This window comes from Ursus maritimus, unplaced genomic scaffold, assembly GCF_017311325.1.
Source record: "Ursus maritimus isolate PB19 unplaced genomic scaffold, ASM1731132v1 scaffold_2, whole genome shotgun sequence".
NCBI lineage: Eukaryota > Metazoa > Chordata > Mammalia > Carnivora > Ursidae > Ursus > Ursus maritimus.
Window position 1 is genome coordinate 30,294,302 of NW_024424452.1, and position 18,945 is coordinate 30,313,246.

Consider the following 18,945-nt stretch of genomic DNA (forward strand, 5'->3'; position numbering starts at 1 on the left):
TCTCGACAGGAAGAAAAACATTCCAAGGTTATCTTGACCTTCCTCAACGAGTGGCTCCACTCTCTGTGAAGAGGGGGACCCCAAGGGACAGAAACACTTCAAGAACTTCACAGGACCGGATTCCAGGGCAACCTCCGCCTCTAGTTGGAAACTGGTGCCCAGAGACGTTAAGTCATGTCTCAAAGGTCACAGAGCAAGTTGGCAGCACGGTTCGAAGAGGAGGATTCCAAAGGTGGACAAGATCCAGCTAACTTCCCAACGCTATGCTGCTTGGGGGCCAACTCAGGGACGAGCTGCTCAGGTAGGAGTCTAAGGATGAGCCAGGATTTGCCTCGAACTGCACAAGGAACTCCTGCATGGAGTGTGGTAGAACTTAGGGAAGGTGGGGCGATGGGGGGGCTCTGGAGGGAAGCGATGAGGCAGACGCTGGGGGAAAGGGACAGGCAAGACTTACCTGCCAAGATCCCTGGAGGGCAGTTAGCGGGAAATGACATGATCTGGCTGTGCTCATGCCTACTCTGGACTGGTGTCCATTGCCCCCCGACCACTCAAGGTGATCTCTCTGCTCAAGGCACTCTCCCCAAAACAGACTTGGTATTGCAACGCATGCTACCTGAAGTGGACTTTACCGCCAGCCACTGGGGAGACAGAGAACAGGGTAGATTCCATATAACACATGGAAAAACCTTGCCAGAAAAAAGAAAAGAAAAAAGAAAAAAGAAAAAAGAAAAAAGAAAAAAGAAAAAAGAAAAAAGAAAAAAGAAAAAAGAAAAGAAAAGAAAAGAAAAGAAAAGAAAAGAAACCTTTGAGAAGCTCTGTTCTTTCTCCAAAGTTTCTCCTGGGCCAGGTGCCTCAGTTCCTCCCCGTCTCTCTTTTTTCTCCCACCACAGCCTCTAAAAGCCCCTCTGTTACTCTGAATGACCCCATCCCGGCCCTTGGCTTTCAAAGCCTGTGCAGCCATCGAAAGCTCCAGATGTTCTTCTGGGTCCGTACAAATTAGTGGCTGAGAGCTGTTAATGAACAAGGTCGATGTCACAATATGACAAGAATATGCATGTGAACAGGGAAAGGGCACATGTGTGCACAGACACACACACACACACACACACACACACACACACACACACACAGGTTTTTAGGCACTGAAAGGCCGATTTTGTTGCAAGCCTGATTGAGTTTCTTTGCTAGCCATTTCCCTCCGACTGAAATAAACAATGCAGATAATATATTGTCCTATTTGCTTCAACCCTTAAGTGCCGAAGACAAATTCCAAAGAAACCCAGATGTACTTCACATGGTCTGGGAAGACGCGCTAGCACGTTCAGACTTCCAGCAGACCACATGCTGCCTCGTTCCCTTCCCGCTGGGGTCAGATCCTGCTCTGTCCAAGTGACTCAGAAAGGGCCTCCCTTTGCATCGCTTCCACCCAGCGATCACAGGGTTCGGGGGAAGGCGGGGGGTGGAACTCCCAACGAATTCAAAGAGTCCAAAACAGAAGGGAAGGGTGTGGCTCCGTGACATCAGAAACCAGTCCTAAGCTTCCCCTCTAAGTTCTGACTCCTGGATTCAGCCTCCTTAACAGGAGCCCCCACCCAGGAGAGGGGTCAAAAAGACCCAGACCAAAGCTACATAAAAAGACGTAGACAGACACCCTGGCCAAAGAGGCCACAACAGCACCAGGTAAACGATGGGCAAAAAATGTGTTTTGTTTTGACCACGCAAGGTCTCCTTGGCTGTAGTCACACAAGCATTGCCAGCTTTGGAAAACTATAGACCAACTATTTCGAAAGCTAACCAGATGTTGGGCCGATTTCCAATGTACTTCTAGTTCTGATTATGTGTCAGTCGAGATCCAAAATGATGGTTTGCCAGCTCTCTGCATGGCGAAAGCCTCCTTTTATCCTATTACCTTTCAGCCTTTCCCATACCTCACATCTGTGTTCCAGTAACTTCTCGGCAAAACAAAACCAAACCCAAAAAGCCTGAGATTCCTCGTGGGTAAACAATGATAAATGGATGGGGCAAGAGGGTGGTGGGTGGAGTGGGGGAACCTTTAAGAATACGAAAGCTGCAGAACTCCCCCCCCCCCCCGGGCCAGGCCTCTGCAGACTTGACAAAGGAGAGAAGGCTGCATTTGCTATTACAGATATGAACCAGAATTCATTATGTGGCCCAATTGAATCACAACGAGTGCCTTCCTCCAACTGGTCAACCCTTTCCACAGTGGGATATTCATTTCGGTGCAGCATCTAATCTATTATGATTTACTGGAAGGCCTGAGCTAACATTTGGTTTTTATTAACATTGCTTTTATGTAAAAATTGTCTTATGATGAAAAATCTATCGGAAAGAGACCATTTCATTAGGGGCCCTGCTTGGAGGGTACAGATCTAGGGAAGAGAGGCTGAAGGTTAAGTGCAGCTAACTGCCTGTTGCCTAACCAAAAAACGGACTGACCAATCACCACAACCAACAAAAGACTCCCACCAATTACAGACCCTGTGCCTAGAGGCCAGGACTGGAGCACAAAGCGGACAGCAGCTTCGTGCTAGGCAGGTTCCTTTGGGGCCTCCTGGGCTCCTGGGCCCCAGGTGGCAAACCTGAAGTCTCCAGCTTCCTCTCCAAACCTGGTCCACGGCCCATGCTCGCTGTTTCTGGAAATGGCACTACCAGCCACACAGTAGCAGGGTCAGGGACCTGGGCATCACCTAGACTCCTCCCTTGGTGCCCACTCCCATCCAAACCAAGCAGGACTCCCCTCCCCCAGTCCTGCTCCTTTCCTTGTCTCCCCACCTTCAAAAACAGCCCCGCACAGCTGCCCAAGTGTCCCCTTCACTTTACTGCCACATCCAATTCATCAGTTCATCCTGGCCCCAGGTCTAAAACATATCGTAAATCCTTCCAGTTTTCTCCAGCTCTACAGCCAACATGCTGATTCAACCCACATTATCCCTTGCCTGGACTACTGCAACGGCTTCCTACCGGGCCTCCCACTTTTCCTCTTGCAACTCTCTCTCTTACCCCCTTCATCTACTCTCCATCCAGTAGCCAGCCTGCACCTTCAAAAAATGTCCATCTGACCACGTGACTCTTCTCCTTAAAAATACTTCAGGGTTTCAGGGGTGCCAGGGTAGCTCAACTGGTTAAGCAACCAACTCTTGATTTCAGCTCAGGTCATGATCTCAGGGTCCTGGGATTGAGCCCCATGTCTGGCTCCATGCTCAGCCACTCTCTCTCTCTCAAATAAATAAATCTTAAAAAAAAAAACAACAACAACAACAACAACAGAACCGCTTTAAGGTTTCCCACTGCTCTTGGAATAAAATCTAAGCTCCTTTTCATGGCCTTCAGGGCCTTCTGAGATCTGGGTCCTACTCAGCTAGTCAGTGCATCACTTTGCTTGGCCTGCTTTCTGCTCCTCAAACCAGTGAGCTCTTTCCTACCTCATGGCCTTTGCACATGCTGTTCCATTTGTCTGGAGCACTCTTGCCCCAGATCTTGGCAAAGTGGACTTCTTCTCACCCTTCAGACCTCCACTCGAATGTTCGTTCTTCAGGGCAGTGCTCCCTGACCGCCCTGGCTAGTCACCCTTACACCCCACCACCACAGGTTTATTCTTTGTCACTACACGACCCGATTTCTTCTCGTTCACTTGTTCACTTGATGGAGGCTCCTCAGACTTGTTCTAGGACCTACAACAAGGCCTTGCATATAGTAAGTGTACAGCACATACCTATTGAATGACAAGAAAGCCCTTTAGTTTTGCCTCCTCACCACTGCCCACACCTGCCCCTCTCTCTCCATCCTGCCCGTCTTCTGGCTGAACTGTTGTGAGCCCTTACCAAGGGATGCAGCGAGGTCAGGGGGGCTCCTGGCTGCACTGACCTTCAGCATCCCTCACACAGCCCGTAGGATGCAGTTCCCCGCCACTGCCCACCCACTTCCTGCATGCTGGCGCCAGCCCGCCCATCTCTCAAAGTACCCCTGCTCACCATTGCCTGTCGCCACCCGCCCCCCTGACAAGTGGACAGCAATCCCAGACTCAGTGGGCCTGGAGTTTGTAGCCCCCGGACTGGGCGTACTGCCTGGCATGCAGCCGTGCCCACATGAATAACCGAGTAACTTCAAGCACGAATTCTTCAGGATCGACGCAGTCTTTTGGAACCAAAGGCGATTTTAGACAAAGCAGTCACTTTCAAAAGAAGGTAAACACGGAAGTCACACAGATTGCACAATGCTTTCCTGCCTGAACAACCTTGAGAGCTCCCGCTGCGTCAGAATATAGTCAAAGCTCCTCACCGCCACGGGTCCCCGCCACGGGTCCCCGCCACGGGTCCCTGCTCACCTGCCATGCTGCCTGTACCTTCCACCCCTCTCGCATTGCTCCCTCCACTGCAGCCACACTCACCTCCATGAAAGCATGAGTTTGGTTCACCACTGAGTTCTCAATATTAACCACAATAACTGGCATCGAATAAATAAGGCTTCAAAAAAATCTTGGTTAGAAGGCTGAGTTTGTAAATAAAAGACCAGGAGCAGCAGGAAATGGAAGAAGGAATTAAACTCCCTCAATTATATACTTCCACTCTTTTAAGAAGAAACCTCTTAGATGTCGAGGAGGAAGAGAAGGAGGAGGAGGGGGAGGGAAGGAGATCTCAAGAAAGAAAGGGAGGCTCGCCCCACACAACCTGGGGAGGGTTGGCCCTCTGGGGCACAGCCCTGGATGAGGGAACACTGCAGGGTGCGAGGACTTCCCACCCTGGCACCCAGGTCGGGGCTCCTGGAAGGAAGCCCATCAGGAAAGGCAGTCACCAGAATGACAAAGGATTCACCCACGTGCCCCTTGGCTCTCTGGAGCCTGGCACCTTCACCCTGAAGATAGCACCTTCCCGGCTGAGGTCCCAAGGACAAGCCACCAGAAAGAGCAGTCCAGCCAAGCTGCCACGAGGCTGAGAGGCGAGCAGTCAGCACACTTCAGCCGAGCACGGACCGGGGGCCAGGTGCTAAGTTGGGTACTGCAGGGGGCCATCGGGAGATACGTGGTCTCTGCCTCCAGAAACGGGGCAGTCCAGAATGGGAGAGAAAAAAATGGGAGAGAAAATGAGATATAAAAAGTGCCACAGGAACTCCATGGAAATTAAAAATGTCTGCTCTTCAAAGTACATTGTTACCGAATGAAAAGACAAGCCACAGACTGGGAGGAAATCTCTGCAATACTCAACTGATAAAAGATTTGTACCCAGAACATATAAAAAAATTTTCAAAACTCAACAGTAAGAAAATGAACCACCCATGAAAAAATGGGCGAAGGATTTGAAACAATACTCCACCAAAGAAGACATGCAGAATGGCAAATGAGGAACACAGAAAGAAAGTCATATTGGGGCGCCTGGGTGGCACAGCGGTTAAGCGTCTGTCTTCGGCTCAGGGCGTGATCCCGGCGTTATGGGATCGAGCCCCACATCAGGCTCCTCCACTATGAGCCTGCTTCTTCCTCTCCCACTCCCCCTGCTTGTGTTCCCTCTCTCGCTGGCTGTCTCTATCTCTGTCAAATAAATAAATAAAATCTTTAAAAAAAAAAAAAAAGAAAGAAAGTCATATCATTAGTCATTAGGAAAACGCAAATGAAAACCACAATAGGACACTACTACATACCTATTAGAATGGATAACATTAAAAAGATGGGCATACAAGTACAGGCAAGGACGTGAAGACACCAGAACATTCATAGACTGGTGATGGGAAATAAATTATACGGCTACTTTGTAAAAGAATTTGGCAGTTTTTTTCTTTTTTTTAATAAAGTAGGCTCCATGTCCAATGTGGAACTTGAACTCCCAACCCTGAGATCAAGACCTGAGATCAAGAGATGCTCTAACCGACTGAGCCACCCTGGCGTCCCTGGGAGTTTTTCTTAAAAACATACAAATTTACAGTAATCAATGATTCAACCATCCTATTCCTTGGTATTTACCCAAGAAAAAAGGAAATATATGTCCATAAAAGACTTGTATATAAATGTTCCTAGTAGCGTATGCTTAAGAACTGGAAATAAGCCAAATGCCCATTAACAGATGAATGGATAAAAAAATTGTGGTACATTCACACAGTGGACTGCTTTCAACAGTAAGAAGAAATGAACCACCAATACACAGAACAACATCATGAATCTCAAAATAATTATGCACATTGAAAAAAGCCATACCAAAAAAAGAGTACATATTGCATGATTTTATTTACATAAAATTCTAGAAAGGACAAACTAATCTACAGTGAGAGGGAACAGCTCAGTGTTGCTTGGGGAGAGGGGTGAGGAGCAGACAGGGAGGAGGGGTAACAATGGGGCAGGAGGGAATATTTGGGGTGATGGATACGTACTCTGTCTTGACTGTGGTGATGGCTTCCTGGGTGTATACAAATGCCAAAACTTATCAAAGTGTACACTTTCAATGTGTGCAGTTTATTGTATATCGATTAGACCATGATAAAACTTTTTCAACTACCATGGCTTTCAGCCAAGATGGATTAGATTTACCCTCCTGATTCAAGCAACTAGAAAACTGGACAAAATACATCAAACAATGATTATGACACACTGGACAGGACAACAAGCAGCACGGAGGGCAGGGGGTGGTGCCTGGTGAGAGAAGAAACGAAGGCAGTGGGCCCAGGAAGTGCTTCAGTTCACCATCTGGAGGGAGCTTCCAGGTCTCAGCAGAGAGAGAGAAACCCCCAACAAAGGCCAAGGTCTCTCTGAGATGAGAAGGCAGAGTTTGGAGCTCAGATGGGCCGAATGACTGGAACTGAGAGGAGAGAGGACCGGAGAGGAGGGGGCTGTACAGAGAGCTAGAGAGGGGTCCTTTGAGGCGTCAGCTAAGTCCTGCTCTGCGCATGCATGTGAGGGAAGGGAATGACCTTCGGAAATGAAGCAGGTGGAATAATCCCAGGCAAACACAGGATGAGAAAAGTTCCTGTTCCCAGCAGCCAGCATGGAAAGACCGCCCAACCATGGCCCATCAAGTATAATCCTCAGAAAGGGACTGACTCAGTAGTGGGGCCAAGTGAGCCTGAGACCAAAGGTCCAGCACCAAAAAAGTTTTTAAAAGCCTCAAGGGGCACCTGGGTGGTGCAGTCATTAAGTGTCTGCCTTCGGCTCAGGGCGTGATCCCGGTGTTCTGGGATCGAGCCCCACATCAGGCTCCTCCGCTAGGGGCCTGCTTCTTCCTCTCTCACTCCTCCTGCTTGTGTTCCCTCTCTCGCTGGCTGTCTCTCTCTGTCAAATAAATAAATAAAATCTTTAAAAAATAAAAAAATAAAAAAATAAAAGCCTCGAAAGGATCAAACTGATTCCAAGTAACTTAACCATGACCCAGGACAGAGCCCAAAACCCAAACCGGGAGAAAAATCAATAACAGAAACAACTAGAAATTACACAGATGATACAACAGACAAGAATAAATCAAAGGGAGATTATAAAATATTTTAAACTGAATAAAAATAAAACCACATATATCAAAATTTATTGCATGCACCTAAAAGCAGTGCTTAGATTTACAGCATTAAACTCTTATCACAAAAGAAGAAAAAGTTTAAAAATCAATGAGTGGTATGGGAAGGGTATGACTGAAAAGGAATAATAGCATGAGGGAATTTTTTTTAAGATTTTATTTATTTGGCAGGGGGAGAGGGAGAAAGAAACCCAAGCGGACTCCACTCTGAGCACAGAGCCCAACATAGGGCTCAATCTCATGACCCTGAGCCGACACCAAGAGCTGGATGCTTAACCAATTGTGCCACCCAGGCACCCCTAGCACAAGGGAATTTTTGGCTGATGGAATTATAATGTATCCTGATTATGGTGGTGCTGATCAAACTCATACCTGTGCTAAAATTCATACAACTACACACTATACATTAATTTAAATAAAATAAACTGATAATCATTTTTAAAAAATCAATGATCTCAGCTTCCATCTTCAGAAGCTACAAAAAGAAGAGTAAATTAAATCTGAAGTAGGCAGTTGAAGGTAAGAAAGAAGAGGGGGCGCCTGGGTGGCTCAGTCGTTAAGCATCTGCCTTCAGCTCAGGGCGTGATCCCCGCATTCTGGGATCGAGCCCCACATCAGGCTCCGCCTACTGGGAGCTTGCTTCTTCCTCTCCCACTCCCCCTGCTTGTGTTCCCTTTCTCGCTGGCTATTTCTATCTCTGTCAAATAAATAAATAAAATCTTAAAAAAAAAAAAAGAAATAAAGAAGAGAAATTAATAAAATATAAAACAAACAAACAAACAAAAAACAATAAAGAAAAATCAATGAAACCAAAAGACAATTCTTTGAGCATCAGCAGGATATGAAATTGTTAAATCTCTGCCAAACTGATCAGGAAAATGCAAATGAAGACCTAAACAATCAATACCATGAATTAGAAAGGGGACATCACTACAGATCCTACACACATTAAAATGATAATAAAGGAATATAATGAATAAATCTATGCCAATAAATTTGACAATTTAGATGTAATGACAAATTCCTTGAAAGACACAAGTTATCAAAGCTCACACAAAAAGAAATAAAGCTTCATTAGCCCTGTATCTATTGAAGAACCTGAGTAGTTAAAAACCCTCTCTCAGGGGCGCCTGGGTGGCTCAGTCATTAGGCGTCTGCCTTCGGCTCAGGGCGTGATCCCAGCATTCTGGGATCGAGCCCCACATCGGGCTCCTCTGCTGGGAGCCTGCTTCTTCCTCTCCCACTCCCACTGCTTGTGTTCCCTCTCTTGCTGGTCAAATAAATAAATAAAATCTTAAAAAAAAAAAAAAAACCCTCTCTCAAAGAAACTCTAGGCCCAGATGGATTCACTGGTGAATTCTACCAAAGAGTTAAGGAGGAAATAATACTGGTTCTATAAAAACTCCTCCGTACAATCCAGGAGTAGGAAATACTTCTAAATTTATTCCATAAGGCAAGTGTAACCCTGAAAGCAAATAAAACAAGAGAATTATAAGACCATAAACCAATATGACTCTCAAACATAAATGCAAAAATCCTTAAGAAAATTTTAAGCAAATCAAATTCAGCAATGTATAAAATGTGCCTGCCACATTAGAATGTACCAACCAAAGTGAATATCACCTGAAGGGATCAGAAAACACTTCTGAGCACACCCTTGACAGGCAAGCAAAATTTCAGCTAGTGATAACACTGGGGGAGAGAAAATGGCAGGAAGAAACACAAATGAATACAAGAACGTAGAGGACTAGCCAGGAACAGGTAGGCATGTTGGCACTGACTGCAGTGGCTTCCAGGGTTCCAAGGAAGCTCATTTCTTTGGGAATAGTCCCAGACAGGGACTGAGCCCCTGAGGGCCAAGTCTGTGCTATGTAACCCTGACCCCCAGCCATAACTGCATTTTCCAGAGTCAGACACACCACCAACCTGTAACAATCAGATCTCGTGCCCAAGAACTGGAAACCTGAACAGAGACAGACTCCCAGCTGGGGATCTGCTGGGGCAAATCACGATCTACCTTGAGGGAAGTCCCCAGAGCTGGCTGGTTCCTGCCCTTCCCTCAGCTTTTCAGCAACTTCTCGGATCCTGGGAGCTGCCCCAGGGGCCTTCCTATAGACTTTCCCTTTTACTTAAGTTAATGAGAAGTAGTTTCTGTTGCTTGTAACCAGAAGAACTTTAAAAGAGTTCAGTGAGTACCATGACAGCATCCCCAAGTTTATCTCTATGGAAGAGTTCTATCACTAGATAAAAATTTGAACCCAGAGCCAAGGGTCTGTGAAGGGAAGTCAGAGGAACCAGATCAAACTGGCATGGTGGGTGCCATCTGGATACTCAAAATGGTAGGCAGAGGAGAGTGGGGTTTAAGGGAGAGAAGGCACGAAGGGTTTTTGAACAGGGGAGGGATGTCGTCAACACAGTCTTATGGAAGATCACCTAGCAGTGCTATGGAGGATGGATTATGAAACGGCCGGTATGTTTGACCCCTTGGGAGGCTGTGATAATGGCCACTGGAATGACGTGCCCAGATCTCTCTTGCTCTCATGCCTCCAGTTCTCACCTCCAGCATCTGGTTTAGGACCAGGCACCAAGTCACACTCAGTTAAGTTCTGCTGATTAGACAGGCTGAAGATGGAGAACTGACAAAACCTGATGACTAAACGCTGGGATCAAAGGAGGGAAGGAACTAAAGGTCACGGCAGTTTCAACCTTGGTTGGCAATTTCAACTGAACCAGAAATGGCAGGAAGTGTGATGAGGTCAGGGTATACTGAAGGGGGATGAGCGTAGTGTTTCAAGGTGGTATTGGAACACCTGGGTAGGAGTCTCCAGCATGCATCCAGCAGGAGCTCAGATGCAGACAGTACAGAACTCAGGGGCCAGGGGAGTGGTGGGCGATCCCTGGACGGGAGCCGGTCAGTCTCATGGAGTTCTGTTTCCGCTCAGAAACCGAGGGCTCCTGTGTGTCACGCACCAAGCCAGGAGCTGGAGGGGATCAGAGAAGACATGGGGGTGAACGAGACTGGAGGAAAACGTCAGCAGGATTCAGAGCCCGCTGGGCTCCTTTTAGAGGTCTTAAGTTGGGTCTACAGACTTGCATGTGAGCACAATGACTTACCTTGAGAAGAGCCATCAGGGTGTATCCTAGTCATAAGGGCAAATCCTGGGAAGAGTTTCCATGCCGTTCAATAGGGGAAGACGGCAGAATAACTGATGCCAGACAAAGGATCAAAAAGAACAAGGCAGGGGAGCCTGGGTGGCTCAGTTGGTTAAGACTTCGGCTCAGGTCATGATCTCAGGGTCTGAGATCGAGCCCTGCATTGGGCTCCACACTCAGTATGGCATCTGCTCGAGATTCTCTCTCTCTCCCTCTCCTTCTGCCCCTCCCCCTGCATGCTCTCTCTCTCTCAAAATAAATAAATAAAATCTTAAAAAAACAAAAAGAAAAAGGCAGTTCTCCAGAGACGTGAAATGATGTGTGGACACATGATGATGTGAGAAACAGGACAGGAACAGACAATAAGGGATACCTCTATAAATGTTTAAGTGGGGGACAGTCGTAGAAATAAAATCATATATACTCATACTTGGGTTTGCATGGGTATCTTTTATTTTTTTTTAAAGATTGATTGATTCACTTTAAAGAGAGACGGTACAAGAGCAGGGCGGGGGGTAGGGGGGAGGGAGAGAGAGAGAGAATCCCAAGCAGACCTGAGCCTGGAGCCTGAGGTGGGGCTCAATCTCACTACCCTGAGATCATCAATGAGCCGAAATTGAGTCGGATGCTTAACTGACTGCGCCACCCAGGCTCCCCTGCATGGATACCTTTAAAAAGGCATACAAGAAAATGCTAAGATGAACCACCTTAAAGAACAGAGTGGAGGACAGGGATGGGAGGTGAGGCTTTTTTCACCACATATTCTTTTGCCACTAGTCCACTTATTTATCAGGATTAATGATTTAAGAATAAATACTTATTATGTTGAGTGCTTTTTAAATGTCTCTAGACATAGGCTGTCTAGTAAAACCCACCTTCACCTACCTCCCAGCTTATGAAAAACCTACTAAAACATCACTTGCCGCAAAGTCTCATCTATGCCAAGGTCAGGTCTGGACAGTGGCCAGGAAGAATGTTCTCGACTCTCTGAAGAGCTTCTGATGTGGGGGTTTCAGAAACTGCCCGTGTCAAGCCAGGTGGGGGCATACACCAGCGGCGGTGCCCAGTGAGGAAGTGAGTGAATGAATCCTCACCAGGTCTATCAGCTCCCCAGGACTCTGATCCTGACCGCTCCGCCTCCACGGGGGAAGCCAGAGAACCACACCTTTCTTCAGAAAGGAAACCTATGCTTCCACCCAATCTGCCCAGAGTCTATTTTAGCCCTCAACCCAGGGCAAGAACATCAGCTATCATAAATAGCAAAACCAAGATTACAATTTGACTGATTTCAGTTCTGATGTTAGGAAGAGAGGTCGGATACTAAGCCAGTCGTAAAAGCCAGGGGTCGAAAGCAAACCACAGCGTGAATAGAGTCATGCTGGGTTAGACAGTCACTTGCACCTTCCCTCCCACCCCACCCCACCCATACTGCCTGAGTAACCAATTCCTGTGGCTTTGGTCTGCACAAAAGCACCTGAGAAATTCTAACAAGGCGAAGAGAAGTTTTGTGGGAATTTGCCAAAACCAGAAAGGACATTCCTCAAGGAAAGCGGCTTTCTTTTTTGGTTCCACAAGGCAGAGAGGGATGCCCCGAAGGCAGGCGAGGCGAGGAGGCTTACCTTTGTTATGAGACATGGCGTAGAGGAGGCAGAGCACAAACAGCGCATGGTAATCATCATCTGGGCTGTCCAGGGCGTGGTAGACCATATCTAGGAAGGGTCTGGAAAAGAGGAGGGGCGCGCATGAGCCTCTCGGCACACACAGTGAACAGCTCTCCTCTCCCACCTACACACAGAGCGCTGGCTGCCTTTGCCTTGTCTAGCTCTGCCACCAGCATGCAGTGAGTCCACTGAGGGCCCCGTCCAGCACCGGGCGTGGAGGACAGGCTCTGCCCGTGGGAAGCTAGCTCTAGGGGAAACTGAGGAATGGACTGCTTAATCACTCAACAATCGTGGCCCAGCTCTTCCAAACACGGAGGGTAAATGATGCAAAGTCCCTGCTCTTGGGGCACTCCCACAGCAGAGAACAGATGGACGACATCATCACTTTGAAAAGTAAAAAGAGGATGAAGAGAACAGGGCGGCGTAGTAAGCTAACAACAGCAGAAAAGGCCCCAACAAGTCCAAACAATTTCAGGACGTGGGCCCTGGAGCCAGAGTGCCTGGGTTCTAGTTCGGATTCTGCCTCTTCTGAGCCGCGAACCCTTGGGTTAGCTACCTAGAACCTCTCCATTTCCCCATCGGGAAGGGCTCCCAGGGGGCTTCAATGTAAAACGAGGAAGGAAAGGCATTTAGCACAGGACCAGGTGCCCAGTGCAAAGGGTGCCCGCACATGCGAGCTGGGACCAGATTTCTATTTCGAGCATTCCAAGGGCACTTCTCCAGGAGCCCACTTTGGCAGGTCCTGGCCCAGCAACTTCTTGGACTGACTTTCCCTGACGGGTAAGAATCGATGTGAGGGTTCACCTCTGATGCTTTGTGGGAGAGGTCTAGAGAGTGGCTGCAAATATCGCAAACTACACACCCCAAATGCTGCCCTTCCAGGTGAAGGGCCTGGCCTGGAAAGATTCTTCATCACAAGGATAACAGAATATGCACGGGTCTGGCCCATCGGCAGAAGGCTCTGAGCCCATGACTGCCTGCTGCCGCCTCTGTGGAGGCCGGGCTGAGGCCAAGAAAGCAGATCACCTCGAGGAGAGACCGAGGGCACATGTAACCCCTAAAGGACACACAGCCACTATCAACATCACCGTCCAGGGGGAGTAGAGAGGTGTGGCAGAGAAACGGGGAGACTATTCACTGCATCACCTTTCATACTTTTAAAAAACTTGAATTCCATTAATGGTGCAGTGATTCAAAATATTAAACTGCAAAGTGCAAAAGAGAAAGTGCAAATGTTCTTGTAACATTTCAAATAAACACATGACGCTGGGAAATTAAAGGAAGAGCCCTTCCTTAAAGGGGACATTCACATCCGGGCTGTTTCCCCAGGGCCCCAGATCCTCCCTGCCCCAGACGGGGCACCTTTCAGATGCACGAATAGTCTTGCCAGGTGTGGATCTGAGTTTCTGCAAGTGCCTGGCAATAACACTTCCAAATTAAGAGAGGGATGAAGTAGAAAACGTTTTCTTGTAAACCAGTCACCTGGAATGTGGATTGTATTTTCATTTGAGAGCAATGCAAATAACCAAACGCCCAGTCGCAGAGGGAGGGCTGAGTGGACATAACATCTTCTAGGAGATGAAGTAGCATGAAACCATTAGCATTTTGTTTTCTGAGTGTACAGCAAAGCGAAAAAGATGCCCGGGGTTTGGTATTAGAAAAAAAAAAAAAAAGACGAATGACAGGCATGGTCTGGTGTAAGTATTGGGGACAAGGAGGGTACAATTCCCACTGAGAAATGACTGGCAGGAAATAACTGAAATGTTAGTGACAGCTGCCTTTGAATGCTGGCATCATGGAGACCTTCTTCCCTTCTTTATGCTTTTTTCAAAATGTTTTTACATTTTCTGCATGTGTGTTACTTTTATAATTTTTTTAAGAAAAGAAAGAATGCTTTAGACATTTTTTTGTTTCTTAGGCCTGTGTTTAACCCTGAGTGCAGACAACAGCCCATGGTACGAGGAATAGGAGAATAGTTCCACTTTGTACTATGCTGTGTCTTCAGACAAGTGGACCAATGTCAAGATCCAATTAATGTTGGGGAGAACACACTGGCCCCTCCTTCCTCCAGAGCACCCTCCTCCCTGCTCAGGGCCCCGAACTGGGAGGAGAGAAGCCTGTGGCAGTGTTGCTGACAACCAACAATTCAATACCTTCACAAAGGAGAAGGCAACTTTCCACCTGGGCCAGTCTCTCCTTGGCATGTGGTCTCAGAGCCAAGGTGGGCCCCGGCCCAAGGGTCCCAGGGCCACAAGCTGTGTGTGAGGCCAACTCAAGGTACAAGGATCAGCTTCCATTATAAGCCACACGGTGGAAGATGCCAGTTAAAGTCACCGAAAGTTAAGAAGTAATTTCAATCAACTCTAAGAAAAGCCCTCTCCTTTACTAAAAAATCAGGAAGAAAAAAGAAGTCTCAACCCAACATTCAAACACATTTCATCTGTTCGCTTTTTTAAATAATACATGGTTATTTTTCTTCCTTTAGCCAAGCTATAGTATTACCGTACTATGTAAAATAGGTGCTGTTTCCATGTATTAGATCCTAAGAAACCCAACACACCCTGAGAGTATTCACTTAAAAGTAGCAGCTCCTATTCTATTAAAACAGATGCAACCCCATTTGCTGATGCACCCCCCCACCAGTCATTCGTGGTTTTTCCAATTATTCATATCCTCACTAACGCTCTACCAAGCAACAAAGGTCGTTTTCCCCTCCCTTTCTGTGTTTAGAATGATTTCCTGAATTTTCAGAGCTTCAGGAGTTATGTTTTTTGCTGCCACACAAAATCAAAACCGTCTTTGTAAGTTCCAACAACTGATAGCCCACACCACACTCGGGTGTTTTTTAATTTAAACCCAACTAAAAACGGCTCCCTTGTGCATCTGATAGAAATTAATCCTGACTGTTAGATAACGGAAACATATGCCAAGCAAAGAGAGGTGGAGGGAAAAACTGGTGTGCTCCAACACTCCAAGCTGGACTCATAAATAGGATGGGGCGTGTGTGTGTTTCAGCCACTCCGCCCCGAGGGGTCAGGAAGGGAATGCTTTGTAGGCTCACAGCGAAACCCCGAAACCCCGCTGCTGGGCGTTTATTTGCACTACAGTGGGATTAGGTTACGGCAGGGGTCTGTCCTGCGGGGAGCTCCGGAAGGAAATAATTCTGAAATGAAAAAGTCCTCCTAACAGTTCACTGCACACTTTGGAAGCCTTCCACCCAGTCCCACTCTGGAAGGGGTGGTGCTGCAGCAAGTTTCCAGGAAATGTGGCATCTCGAAGGTTTAAGAGGATGTAGCTTCAGCAGGCCATCAATGAAATGAACACTCAGGCAAAAAGCCCAAGGTGGACAGCAGCATGAAATCACGCTGGCTGAGTCATGAGGGCAGGCCCTACGGACGGCAGGGTAGCATGGCAGTGAATGAATGAGACAGGGAGTTCCAAATGTGGCCTCCAAGAGGATCCTTCCTGGGAGCAGCAGAGCACTGCCAGGGGCGGCCAGGACAAGGCTGTGAGGCGGCCCACACCCTTTAGGACAGGGCCCACCACCAAAGGGCTTGGGGGAGGTGGCGCCATGTCTCAGTCTCCCTTTCCAAGGGGTGAGCACTCCCTAGTTCAGTGCCAGCTCTGCCCCTGTGGTCTCCTGAGAGGGGCTGGAGAAGCGAAAAGCAGGAAGCAGGACAATTTTGCTGAGAGGCAGAAGAGGCCATCTGGGCGGCGGGAAGAGGCCCCGGGTTACCTTTGGTGGGTACGTCAGCCAAGGCACCCTCCCTCACCGCTCAGCCCATCTCCTCATCCCAGCCATGGAGCAGCAGCCCTCTCCCCAACTGGTGGGCTGGCCTGCGGGCACCCCCCGCCCCCCGCAGCACCAGCCCGAGCGCAGGAGGGCTGGGCCCGCCGGTGGCACCTGTTCCACTGCGCACTCTCCAAGCCCGTGGCGGCGGCGCTCTTCTCCTCATCCGTGGTGTTCTGTTCCTGCACAGAGGTGTTGGCCGCCAACTCAGGGAGCTTGCCGCGCTCCATGATCACCATCTCTATCTCTAGAAGCAAATACAGAAACGGGGATGAGCCTGGAGGGCTTCACAGCCCTAGATTTACAGACACATTATCCCAGAGACAGAGGCCAAGTAGACCGCTCCCAAAGCGTCCAGCAAGGGCGCGCCAGCAGTGAGAAGAGCATCAGCAACGAGCTGGGGAGAAAGAAGACGGAGGCCAGAACCTCTCTTTCCTTTCATCTCGGCAACGCCAAGAAATGTGGCCCTGATTTTAATAAAAAAGTGCAAATTGCAGTAATTTATTTCACGATGTTTTTTAAGGCACTTAGTTTACTTTATTGACACCACACTTCCTTCCCAGAGGAGTTGAGGCAGCAGAGGAAAAAAATGATATGTGGTTAATAAAACATAACCAAATTCACTGAGAAGATTCTCAAACTGTTTACACTCTAGAAAAGGCTTTGACGTGCCTGACAACTTCCAGAAGGCAGAGGGAGGTTAGGAACCTCGCTGTATTTTTCCCAATTAAATAAGGGCCACTTGTAGCAACCGACATAAGCATGGTGTACGTTTTTAGTTTTCAGAAGAAGGTAGGAACCAACAGAGATCAGTTAGAGATGGTCAGCTATTGGTCCGAGTTCTCCGACGTGCAGGTGTGGACCTTCAAACAGCTAGTTCTTGGAACCCAGAGTTCAAGTCATCTCCCCCATCTTCAGGAGACAGATGTGGGGGGAAAGGACGCTGACGTGTGAAGCTGCACTTGTATCTGGAGGGATGGGAGGACTCCCGGGACTTGGACGGCCCCCGCCATCTATGATCTTCCCCTGGACTCATGCAGAGGCCTCCCAGCTGGCTTTGCCTTCCTTTACCCCCTAGTTTGTTCTCCACACAGACCCAAGTGAGTTTAAGTGGAAATTAGCTCAGGTTGCCCTTCTGGTCAGAGTTCTCCACTGCATTCCCATCCCACCGGATATGAAACCCACATGCCGTCCCCAGTGTTGAGGCAGCCTTTTGTGTAGCCTGGCCCCTCTCCACCTCTGACCTTGCTGCCTGGCCTTCCCCCCAGCACTCCTCTCCACCTGTGCTGAGCTTCTTCCAAGCTGATTTCTGCCCGAGGGTCTTTACACGGCTGCTTCCTCTGCCTGGAATGCTTTCACCCTTGGTCTCCCCTATCCTGGCCTGACTCAATGACATCCTTCAAGGCCCAGCTCAAATGCCACCACCTCAGAGATGTCTTCTCAGACTCCCAATGCACTGGTTTTTCCTTTACCTCCTTAAATTATTAGCAAAAATCCCTATTTCGTTCATAGTTCCTTAGGTTTTTCCCTACTGTCCATTTTCCATTCCAGGATCCCGTCTCGGGGACCATGTTACATCTAGTCATCATGTACCCTCAGGCTCCTCTTGCCTGGACAGTTTTTGACTTCCCTGCTTCTGGTGACCTTCCGGTTTAAGGAGAGAGAACTGGTCAGTTATGTTGCAGAATGTCCCTCAATCTGAGTCTGTCTGATGTTTCCTGATCATTAGACTGGGGTACAGGTTTCTGGGAGGAAGCCCATACAGGGCAAGTACCCTTCGCAGTCCACCGTAGCGAGGGTGCAGGTTACCAACGCAGCCCAACCACCGCCAACGTCAAGTCTGCACCACTTGGCCAAGTGAATGCTGGTCAGATTCCTCCACCAGAAAGTTACTTTCCCTCCTCCTTTCACTGCACGCTCTGTGGGAGCAAGTCATTAAGCACAGCCCATACTTAAGGAGCAAGGAGTTATGGTCTATCTCCTGGAGGGAGTAGCTACGTAAATTATTTGGAATTCTTCTGGATAAATCTGATCCTTCCCCTCTTATCTCGATTTTACTTTATAGCATTTATGATTGGCTGCATTTCCTATTTTCTACTTGTGGTTTGTGTGCTGCCTGCCTTTCCCCACTAGAATGGGGTTTCATAAGAGAAGCCGCCTTCTCTGTCTTGCTCTCCACAGGAACTCTAGTGTCGAGTCCAGCACCCGGTACACGGCAAGTGCTCACTAACGGGATGGACAGATGGATGTCTGGGCTAGCCCAGCGTGGGAGGCTTTGGTGGCAGGCAGGGCTGGCAGTGACGCACGACCACTAGGACACGTAGCGGGTGGCCCGGGGCCCCACCCAGTCTGCGCTCAGTGTGCACAGCATTCTCACGGGAGGCAGCGCGTGCCCACCACCCTCTGAAACTTCACTAGGCACGGCTGCGCCTGCCACTGTCCTCCAGCACAGAGGAGTGCACCACCCACCCATCCACCCGGTCCCGGACCACCAGCCCCTTCCTCCCAGTGTGCACTGGAGCCTCCCACGGGGCCATCACACAGGTGGGGGCTGACCCATGAGGTTCAAGTGCAGTGCGGACAAATGTTCTATTTGCATAATTCTCTATTTATTTTAATGTGCGTTAAAAGATTCTAACCGCACAGAAAACCTGTTCTGTGGCCATCACTGCACAGGAGAAGGCGAAATTTAAGGGAAAAAAACCGAGTGAGTCAATTCACAGGGAGCTACTGAGTAAACAGCAGTCTGAGCAGCATGGTCTCGGCAGAGCTGGTGGGGGCACAGACTGCTGTCTGAGAACCACTGCTCCTTCCTGCGCCTGCACCTTCACCC

General features: G+C 48.4%; 1 protein-coding gene across 6 annotated transcripts in view; it reads right to left on the bottom strand.

The window, feature by feature from the left end:
- Positions 1 to 18,945, bottom strand: part of CLEC16A (C-type lectin domain containing 16A) — a 201,126-nt gene that overhangs the window by 121,992 nt on the left and 60,189 nt on the right. For all 6 annotated transcript variants that reach the window (XR_005836075.1, XM_040635324.1, XM_040635323.1 and 3 more), the window contains exons 11-12: positions 16,227 to 16,359; positions 12,281 to 12,381 (exon numbers count right to left, since the gene is read on the bottom strand). Coding sequence is in view for 5 of the 6 variants with exons in the window: in XM_040635324.1 (XP_040491258.1) it covers positions 12,281 to 12,381; positions 16,227 to 16,359 (234 nt within the window). In the remaining variant the exon portion in view is untranslated. The remainder of the gene's footprint in view (positions 1 to 12,280; positions 12,382 to 16,226; positions 16,360 to 18,945) is intronic.